The following is a 9865-nucleotide window of genomic DNA, read 5'->3' on the forward strand; positions in this document are numbered from 1 at the left end:
TTTTGTTACCAGAAAAGATTAAACTTGATTTTAAACACTGTTCGCACTTTCGAGAGGCTGGATTTACTTAAGACCGGAAATGGACGGAGTCTCCATCTTGGCCCGTCTGAAGTCGGTCGCCATTTTCTCGGAGGAGGCGAGGCGAGGCGAGGCGAGGGCAGCGTGTACGTGCGACAGAAAGAGAAAAAAAATCAAATATAAGAGCTGGGGGGCGAGTGCGTGTAGAGACAAGCAATTCAGGCAAAACAAAAAAGTATTTTATTTTCGAAAAAAGACGCCGTATCTTAAAATACCCCAAAGTCAGACGTCCGGCCGATACAAGAGAGTAAGTTAACAGTGCTGAGTCGTTTATTGGTGTAATTGTGTAGAATTAACACTTACAGCAGCTCTGTGCTTAGTTCACGTTTTCTGCATCCCACAGAGACAAAACCATACTGATAAAGTCGACATCTTAATTAAAATTCGTGTTTTTTTGTGTAACTTCAGAACGGTCATTTGTTGCTCGTGTAGAAGACAGCAAGTCTCCGGTCCCGAGAGCTGTTTAACGTCCCCAGGACGGATAACGTCGCTGCTTCTAACGCTAGCAGCACGCCGTGTGGGTGCTTTGTTTGATCTTGTAATAATACGTTAAGTTTATGTAGCGCCTTACACTCGCTCATATGTCATGGAGCATTAAAATGTTTTGAGGGATTGGGATGTTGACGTTGTGAACGTTTTTAGAGACGGCGGGCTGCCTGACTGGACCTGTTACCTGCGAATTCGTGTTTCAGAGTTAGATTATGATCCGAGTTGTGGCCTTTCGGTAACCTCGCTGTAGTGGGGCGTGACGATGCTGTGTGTATGGCTCTTGCCGGGCAGGGTGACTGCGGAGTGATGTGTGCGGACTGACCAAGCTCCCATTGTACAGCAGTTTCACCCATCCTGGGTTTCTGTCTCATTGACAGCACTGTAAAACCTTGAATGGATCAGACTGCTGTGTACTGGGAGTCTGACAACACTGTAAGACCAGGAGTGGATCAGACTGCTGTGCACTGGGAGTCTGACTGACAGCACTGAAAAACCTAGAGTGGATCAGACTGCTGTGCACTGGGAGTCTGACTGGTAGCACTGTAAGACCTGGGGTGGATCAGACTGCTGCGCACTGGGAGTCTGACTGACAGCACTGAAAAACCTAGAGTGGATCAGACTGCTGTGCACTGGGAGTCTGACTGGTAGCACTGTAAGACCTGGGGTGGATCAGACTGCTGCGCACTGGGAGTCTGACTGGTAGCACTGTAAGACCTGGGGTGGATCAGACTGCTGCGCACTGGGAGTCTGACTGACAGCACTGAAAAACCTAGAGTGGATCAGACTGCTTGTTGCTGGGGCTCAGGCTGGGGCTGTGCCCAGAGCAGCGGCGATGACAGGAGTGTAATGTTCTTCTGCCAGGTGTTAACCTCTCCCCTCCCTCCTGTCTCTGCAGGCCTCAGTCCGTGAAGAGAAATGAGCGCGCCCTCCTCTCAGAAGGTCGTGCTGAAAAGCACCACCAAGATGTCCCTGAACGAGCGGTGAGACTCGACCCCCCCCCTCTCCCCCATACAGGCAGAGCAACTGCGGGGGGGGACAGCAGGCAGTGTGACCCCAGCACTGTTCTCTACACCCCGTCCTGCGTCATACTGCTCTCAGAGACACCAGAGCAGACTTGCTTACCCACACTCTTACAGAGAGCGGAGGCTGTCTGGACCCCTTCCACTGTCCCCTGTTCCACTGGCAGGGGCGGAGCTGGACCTTCTTCATGGGACAGCAGCTGGAGGAGAGGAGTGTGGGCTTTTGCATGCTTGCCGATTCTGATCCGAATGAAGGGAATGGGAGTGTCCCGGTTCGGAATGGGGTCCATCCAGGTTAGAGATCACAGCTGGGGTACCAGTGGAGAACTGTCCCTTACACCCCAGAGTTCACAACTAGGGTCCCACTCCCGTACCAGCCCCTATACCCCAGAGATCACAGTCGGAGGGTACAGTCCAGGATGAGCCCCAAGACCCCAGAGATCACAGCTGGGATCCAGGATGAGCCCCTGTAATACGAGAGACCGTCCTCTTTAGAAACGGGGCGCCCCTGCCCTGGCAGTTTAACCAGCGGTCACCGAGGGTAGCCCCCTGCCGAGCTGTTTTTGGGAGCAGTATGGCTGCTGTTTGGACAGAGGTGTAGCAGGCGGGGCGGAGGGGAGCCCCTGGCCTGGCTGAGAGAGATGAACCCCCCCGCCGCCCCCGGCCAGCAGCGCGATGGTGGGGTGCGAGAGTCGGTACCGGCAGATCGGCGTGGTGCATGCCTGTCTACGCCCTGCTGGGCACAACCTGCCCACAGCTGCCCCAGCCTCCTCCCCAGTCTTGCTCCCTGCCCTGCTGTCCTGCTCTCCTCTTCCTCCTCCTCCTCCTCTATCTCGCTCCGCTGCCTGCGTCCTGTTCGAACCCGGGCGCCCAGTCCTAGTCCAGACGTGGCCACTCCCACCCCCCACCCTCCCCTGCCTCGGACGCTCGGGGTGGCGCGGTCTGGGCTGTAAGAGGCGGGGTGCCCGGATGGCCGCCACAGCCCGGGGCCCCCCCTTCCCTCGCTGTCGCCCCCTGCTGTGGGGGCGGGGTGGGGGGCCTGTAAGAGGCGCTATCTTGGCTCGCTGCGCTGTCTGCGTCTCTCTCTCTCTCTCTGTGCGATGGTGTCTGTGTCGAGAGTCAGGAGTGGACACCCCCTCCTCCCACTCTGTCTACACGCTCAGCCGGTGCCAGGGTGCGTGATGGGAAGGCTCCGCGCTCGTCCCAGGCTGCCTGTGGACCTGGCGTGACGCCCCCCCCCCCCCACACACGGGGCCAAGGGGGGTGGGCTGGCAGTTCGGTATCCTAGAGGCAGGACCTTACCGCTGGGGCAAGGCCACCGCGGATCAGAGGAAGAGCAGCAGCCCGGCGAACCGCGCCGCCGGCGGAGGTCGGAGTCGGGGGTGAGCCGGCCTGCTGTTTCGTGAGCCCCCCGGATCTTCAAACGGGCTGTGCCATCACGGCACCCCCTCTCCCGCTAGCTGGGGCGAGCAAGCTCCTGGCGCACTCTGGAGAGGTGTCCCCAACACCGGCGCAGCGGAAGACATGGGGTTCACGGATCAGGGGGTGTCTTGGGTTGTGTGTGTGTGAGGTATTCTGCACAACTGTATTCTGTTGCTTTCGGAATCCACTTTCCCCCTCATGGCTCTCACTGCGGCTCCGTGTCCCTGTGTCTCTGTCTCACTGTGTCCCTGTGTCTCTGTCTCACTGTGTCCCTGTGTCTCTGTCTCACTGTGTCCCTGTGTCTCTGTGCTGCTCATGCCCACGTTCTCTCAGAGAGCTCTCCCTGTGTCCCTGTGTCCCTGTGTCCCTGTGTCCCTGTGTCCCTGTGTCCCTGTGTCCCTCCTGTCCTGCTGCTCATGCCCACACTCTCTCAGAGAGCTCTCGCGCTGGAGGGGCAGGAGGCTGTGAACCGCTTGGCGAGCGGAAGGTGTTTTGGGGAGACACCGGGGGCTTCAGGCTGGGAGGGGAGCCCCCTGGCAGTGTCAGCGCCAGCAGAGCCTGACGCGCAGCTGGTTTGGGTGCGTGCCGTGTTAAAAGATGTGCTTTGAAACCCCCCCCCCCTCCTCCTCCTCCCCCATCCTCCCACCCCTCCTCCCTCCTTCCCCCCGTCTCTCTTCCTCCTCTCCAAGCTTCACTAACATGCTGAAGAACAAGCCGCCGTCGCCGGTGAGTGTCCGCGCCACCCTGCAGCAGCAGCACACCGCCAGCGCCCGCAACCGCCGCCTGGCACAGCAGATGGAGCACCGCCCCTCGGTGCAGGCCGCGCTGCAGCTCAAGCAGGTGAGCCCCGCCCGCCGCGGACCACTGGCCCAGCTGTCCCCCTGGTGTAACAGCCCCGTGTCTTCACCACTGGGCCAGCTGTCCCCCTGGTGTAACAGCCCCGTGTCTTCACCACTGGGCCAGCTGTCCCCCTGGTGTAACAGCCCTGTGTCTTCACCACTGGACCAGCTGTCCCCCTGGTGTAACAGCCCTGTGTCTTCACCACTGGGCCAGCTGTCCCCCTGGTGTAACAGCCCTGTGTCTTCACCACTGGTTCAGCTGTCCCCCTGGTGTAACAGCCCTGGGCCTTCACCACTGGACCAGCTGTCCCCCTGGTGTAACAGCTCTCTGTCTTCACCACTGGGCCAGCTGTCCTCCTGGTGTAACAGCACTGTGTCTTCACCACTGGGCCAGCTGTCCTCCTGGTGTAACAGCACTGTGTCTTCACCACTGGCCCAGCTGTCCCCCTGGTGTAACAGCCCTGTGTCTTCACCACTGGGCCAGCTGTCCCCCTGGTGTAACAGCCCCGTGTCTTCACCACTGGGCCAGCTGTCCTCCTGGTGTAACAGCCCCGTGTCTTCACCACTGGGCCAGCTGTCCCCCTGGTGTAACAGCCCCGTGTCTTCACCACTGGGCCAGCTGTCCCCCTGGTGTAACAGCCCCGTGTCTTCACCACTGGGCCAGCTGTCCCCCTGGTGTAACAGCCCCGTGTCTTCACCACTGGGCCAGCTGTCCCCCTGGTGTAACAGCCCCGTGTCTTCACCACTGGGCCAGCTGTCCCCCTGGTGTAACAGCCCCGTGTCTTCACCACTGGGCCAGCTGTCCCCCTGGTGTAACAGCCCTGTGTCTTCACCACTGGGCCAGCTGTCCCCCTGGTGTAACAGCCCTGTGTCTTCACCACTGGGCCAGCAGCTCCCAGCTGGCAGCCCCACTGACACTCAGCAGGTGTGAGCCTGGTCAGTGTACCTGGGTGGGAGACTCCTGGGAAAGCTAAGGCTGCTGCTGGAAGAGGTATCAAGGAGACATTGGGTCTCTCTGTGGGGGTCCTAATGCCCCAGTATAGAGACAGGGACACTATAGACACTGTCCTTTGAGTGAGACAGATCCTGACTCATTAAAAATCCCAGAGTTGGGGTGTTACCCCGGTGTCCTGGCCAGATCCCCCTGGCCCGTACCAGTCACGGCCTCCTGCTGGTCCCTGTCTCCGAACTGGCTCCGTGGCTCTGCTCTGCTGGATTAACCCCCCGTGTTGCCGCGTGTCCCCGCAGAGCCTGAAGCAGAGGCTGGGCAAGAGCAACATCCAGGCCCGCCTGGGCCGCCCGCTGGGCTCCCTGATGCGCGGGGCGCCGGGGGGCCGGGGCTTCCCCATGGGGGGGCTGCGCGGGTCCCCGCGGGGCGTGATGCGGGGCCGGGGGGGGCGCGGAGGCCCCATGCGGGGTGCCATGTCTCTCAGAGGTGAGTGGGGCGCCTCGGTGGGGGGGGTGAGGAGCGCCACCTGCCCGGCGCGGCTCTGACCCCGTTCTCTCTGCAGGCCTGGGGCAGATGAGGGGGAGAGGGGGTCCCCCCCGGCTGGGGCTGAAGAGAGGCCTGAGGCAGCGGGGCGCCATGCTGGGCCGAGGAGCCGGGCCAGGCCGAGCCCCCATGAGCGGCAGAGGTGAGATTGGGGGTACAGTGACAGTGGGGGTGCAGTGGGGGGGGGGTGACACTGTGGATCTGGGAGAGTGGGGGTACAGTGACAGTGAGGGTGCAGTGGGGGGGGTGACACTGTGGATCTGGGAGAGTGGGGGTACAGTGACAGTGAGGGTGCAGTGGGGGGGGTGGGGTGACACTGTGGATCTGGGAGAGTGGGGGTGCAGTGAGAGTGGGGCTCTGAATGGGATTGGGGTGCAGTGAAAGTGGGGGCACGGGGAGGCGGTGTGGGGTTCTGAGAATCTGTGGGGGTGGCCCCTGTGTGCATGTCTGGCGGCTGGGAGTCCGCCTGCCTGACGACCCCCCTCTCTCTCCAGGCCGCGGCGGTGTGGCTCTGCGCGGGAGGGGCGGATTCGGGGGCCGAGGGCGTGGCCGGGGCAGAGGCCGGGGCCGAGGGGTCAGCCGGCCAGCCGTGACCCGGGAGCAGCTGGACAATCAGCTGGACGCCTACATGTCCAAGACCAAGGGCCACCTGGATGCAGAACTGGACGCGTACATGGCCCAGGCTGACCCCGATGGCACTGAGTGACCACAAGTGCCCCGCTGGGACAGACCCACGCTGACACTGACTGACCGCTGACTCGGATGACCACTACAGACTGACCGCTGGGTAGGCTGACTGACGGGCACGGACAGACGCATATGGGCTGACTCTCTGACGCGCTGACTGAGGGCACTGGCACAGACAGACGGACAGACATGCTGACTGAGGGCACTGGCACGGACAGACACGCTGACTGAGGGCACTGGCACAGACAGACACGCTGACTGAGGGCACTGGCACAGACAGACGGACAGACACGCTGACTGAGGGCACTGGCACAGGCAGACATGCCGACTGAGGGCACTGGCACAGACAGACAGACGGACGGACAGACACGCTGACTGAGGGCACTGGCACACGGAGGCAGTCCAGAACTGAACATTCTGCCAAATGTAGAGGACAACTGGGCACCGTGACCACAGAGCCCAGGCGAGCCAGGCGGATTGGACAGACTGGGAGCGCTGGAGTTCTGTGGGTCAAGCGAGAGAGAGACTGGGACAAAGACTCTGCTGATATCGTGCTCCAGTTTTCGGCAGAGGAACCTCTGGCCGGAGGATGTCCATTTATCCGCAAAAAGGCTGTTTTAGATTTCTTTGTGTTTTTATTTTCCCTCCAGTATCTGTTGTTCTGATTATTATTAAAAGTCTTAGATTGCTTGGTGTTGTTTGTAGGCGACTCGTTCTGTGATCAGTGGCTGTAGATTCAGGTCCTCTGGCCAGCACTGTCCTGACCTTGCAGGTGCTGGGCTGAAATCTTCCCTGGGGCATCCAGTCTGTTCTGGGTCACACTGTAACCCTACAGTCCAGAGATCACTGGTCCAGTCTGGGCCGGGTCACACTGTAACCCTACAGTCCAGAGATCACTGGTCCAGTCTGCGTCACACTGTAACCCCACAGTCCAGAGATCGCTGGTCCAGTCTGGGTCACACTGTAACCCTACAGTCCAGAGATCACTGGTCCAGTCTGGGTCACACTGTAACCCTACAGTCCAGAGATCACTGGTCCAGTCTGGGTCACACTGTAACCCTACAGTCCAGAGATCACTGGTCCAGTCTGGGTCACACTGTAACCCCACAGTCCAGAGATCACTGGTCCAGTCTGGGTCGGGTCACAGGGGAAGAGGAGCTGTTGTCCTGACAGTGCAGGTGTCAGAGGAGAACAGCGCCCCCTGTGTCTGGCCAGTCTGTGTGCATGTTGCAGGGGATGGGGGTCTCTCCTGCGCTGGTGCAGTGGTGGGGTGTTGCGCAGAATGGAATAATTTTACAATGAGTGCCTTCCCCTTAACTGAGCAGTGAACCCACAAATTGTGTGTTGAGTGTCTGAGGAAGATGCCTGGACCTGTCTGAGGGCAGCCCCCCCCCTCCCCCAGCCTGGGTACCCAAGGGCCTTGTCTGAGGGGGCACCTCAGCTCTGCGATTCGCACCCTGCTACTACCTAGGGTCTGCCCCAGGGGTAACTGAAGGTTTCCTTTACTGCAGGCTGACCCCAACACGTTGTGGATTCTCTGCAGGTGGCAGACAACTTGTGTTTTCTTGGACGTGCGAGATGCTGAGGTCTGAGCTGTTCGGACACGTAACCTTAACACGGGGTTGTGCAGAGTGGCTGTGGACTTTTATTAACAATAATTAATATAAGTAAAAGTTTGCCGTTATCCATGACCATGCAACATTGTTTAAGAGAAAATGAAGTCCTGGAATGTAGGATAATGCGCTGTCTTCCCTTCTGTCTGGGAAGTGGGTGTTTTTAAACGATGAAACTGATGCCTAGCAAAAAAAAAAAGGAACGGTTGCGCCCTCTGGTGGTGCAGGCGCGCTCCTTCGCCTGATATTACGGCACCTAGCGCCTAATCCAGCCTGTAATTAACTTTTTTGGCCATAATGTGCCTCTGGAGTCCATTTGAGCTGCAGCGTTTTAATCTTTTTTTTTCCCTAAATGACAGTACTTTTGCTTTAAAGGCGGAGCTGTTGGAATTTGAATGGATTCATGGATAAAATGCTGGTGTTGCTGTCCACATGGGTGATAATTGATCCAAGGGTTTCACAGGGCACAGGTAATGGCCAGCAGCCATGTCACTCTGCAACTCACAACCAGCAGCCCTCTGAAGCCCACCAGTGTGAGCCTGGTCAGTACCTGGATGGGAGACTCCTGGGAAAAACTAGCGCTCACCCTGCGGTCCATGTGGGTCCTAATGCCCCAGTATAGTGACGGGGACAGGCACTGTCCTTCGGATGAGACGTAAAACCGAGGTCCTGACAAATCCCAGGGTGTTTCTGGAAAAGCGTAGGGGTGTAACCCCGGTGTCCTGGCCAAATTTCCCCCTGGCCTTTACCCATCATGACCTCCTAATAATCCCCCTCTCTGAACTGGCTCCATCACTCTGCTCTCCTCCCCACTGAGAGCTGCTGTGTGGGGAGAGGACTGGTGCACTATGGCTGCCATCGCATCATCCAGGTGGGGCTGCACACTGGACCTGGTGGAGGGGATCCCCATTACCTGTAAAGTGCTTTGAGTGGAGTGTCCAGAAAAGCGCTATATAAGTGTAAGCAATTAAGTGTAAGCAATTAGTATTATTAATTATTATTTGTGTGGGCTCAGCTGTTTCCTACCTGTATGGGTGAGTCTGCCCACCGCGATGATCCCAGCCCATCTCCCACGGGTCGCTAACGGCGCGATGGGCTCCATGCAAGTACCTGCTGGTGTTGCCGCAGTGGCTGCAGAGGAGCGCTAGAGGGCACTGTAGGGACACATGAGTCAGGGTCTTGTCACTGAAACCTGTCTGTTGAGACCAGAGGGAGAGAGACAGGCAGTCACAGTGCAGTGGGGAGAGAGGGAGACAGGTAGTCACAGAGCAGTGGAGAGAGAGGGAGACAGGCAGTCACAGCACAGTGGGGAGAGGGAGACAGGCAGTCACAGCAAAGTGGGGAGAGGGAGACAGGCAGTCATAGCACAGTGGGGAGAGGGAGACAGGCAGTCACAGTGCACTGGGGAGAGAGACAGGCAGTCACAGTGCAGTGGAGAGAGGGAGACAGACAGTCACAGTGCAGTGGGGAGAGAGACAGGCAGTCACAGTACAGTGGGGAGAGGGAGACAGGCAGTCACAGTGCAGTGGGCAGAGGGAAACAGGCAGTCACAGTGCAGTGGGGAGAGGGAGACAGGCAGTCACAGCACTGTGGGGAGAAGGAGACAGGCAGTCACAGTGCAGTGGAGAGAAAGGGAGACAGACAGTCACAGTGCAGTGGGGAGAGAGACAGGCAGTCACAGTGCAGTGGGGAGAGGGAGACAGGCAGTCACAGTGCAGTGGGGAGAGGGAGACAGGCAGTCACAGTGCAGTGGGGAGAGAGACAGGCAGTCACAGTGCAGTGGGGAGAGGGAGACAGGCAGTCACAGCACTGTGGGGAGAAGGAGACAGGCAGTCACAGTGCAGTGGAGAGAAAGGGAGACAGACAGTCACAGTACAGTGGGGAGAGAGACAGGCAGTCACAGTGCACTGGGGAGAGAGACAGGCAGTCACAGTGCAGTGGGGAGAGGGAGACAGGCAGTCACAGCACAGTGGGGAGAGGGAGACAGGCAGTCACAGTGCAGTGGAGAGAAAGGGAGACAGACAGTCACAGTGCAGTGGGGAGAGAGACAGGCAGTCACAGTGCAGTGGAGAGAGGGAGACAGGCAGTCACAGCATAGTGGAGAGAAAGGGAAACAGACAGTCATGCCAGTAAAACGCTGTGATTTGTCTTGCAGAGGGAGGGACTGTGCTTTGGTCTGTTTAGCCAGTAGGTGGCAGTTCCTCACAGCGTTCCTCTCATCACAGT

At 58.8% G+C, this 9865-nt stretch overlaps 1 protein-coding gene across 1 annotated transcript; it reads left to right on the forward strand.

Moving 5' to 3' along the window:
- Positions 1–285: 285 nt before the first annotated feature.
- chtopa (chromatin target of PRMT1a) lies at positions 286–6720 on the forward strand. The gene is made up of 6 exons (XM_069185454.1): positions 286–325; positions 1463–1547; positions 3698–3848; positions 5096–5282; positions 5359–5481; positions 5834–6720. The coding sequence occupies exons 2-6, from the start codon at positions 1483–1485 to the stop codon at positions 6043–6045; spliced, it is 738 nt and encodes a 245-aa protein (XP_069041555.1). The 5' UTR covers positions 286–325; positions 1463–1482; the 3' UTR covers positions 6046–6720.
- Positions 6721–9865: the final 3145 nt, after the last annotated feature.

This window comes from Lepisosteus oculatus, chromosome 27 (assembly GCF_040954835.1).
Source record: "Lepisosteus oculatus isolate fLepOcu1 chromosome 27, fLepOcu1.hap2, whole genome shotgun sequence".
Lineage (NCBI taxonomy): Eukaryota > Metazoa > Chordata > Actinopteri > Semionotiformes > Lepisosteidae > Lepisosteus > Lepisosteus oculatus.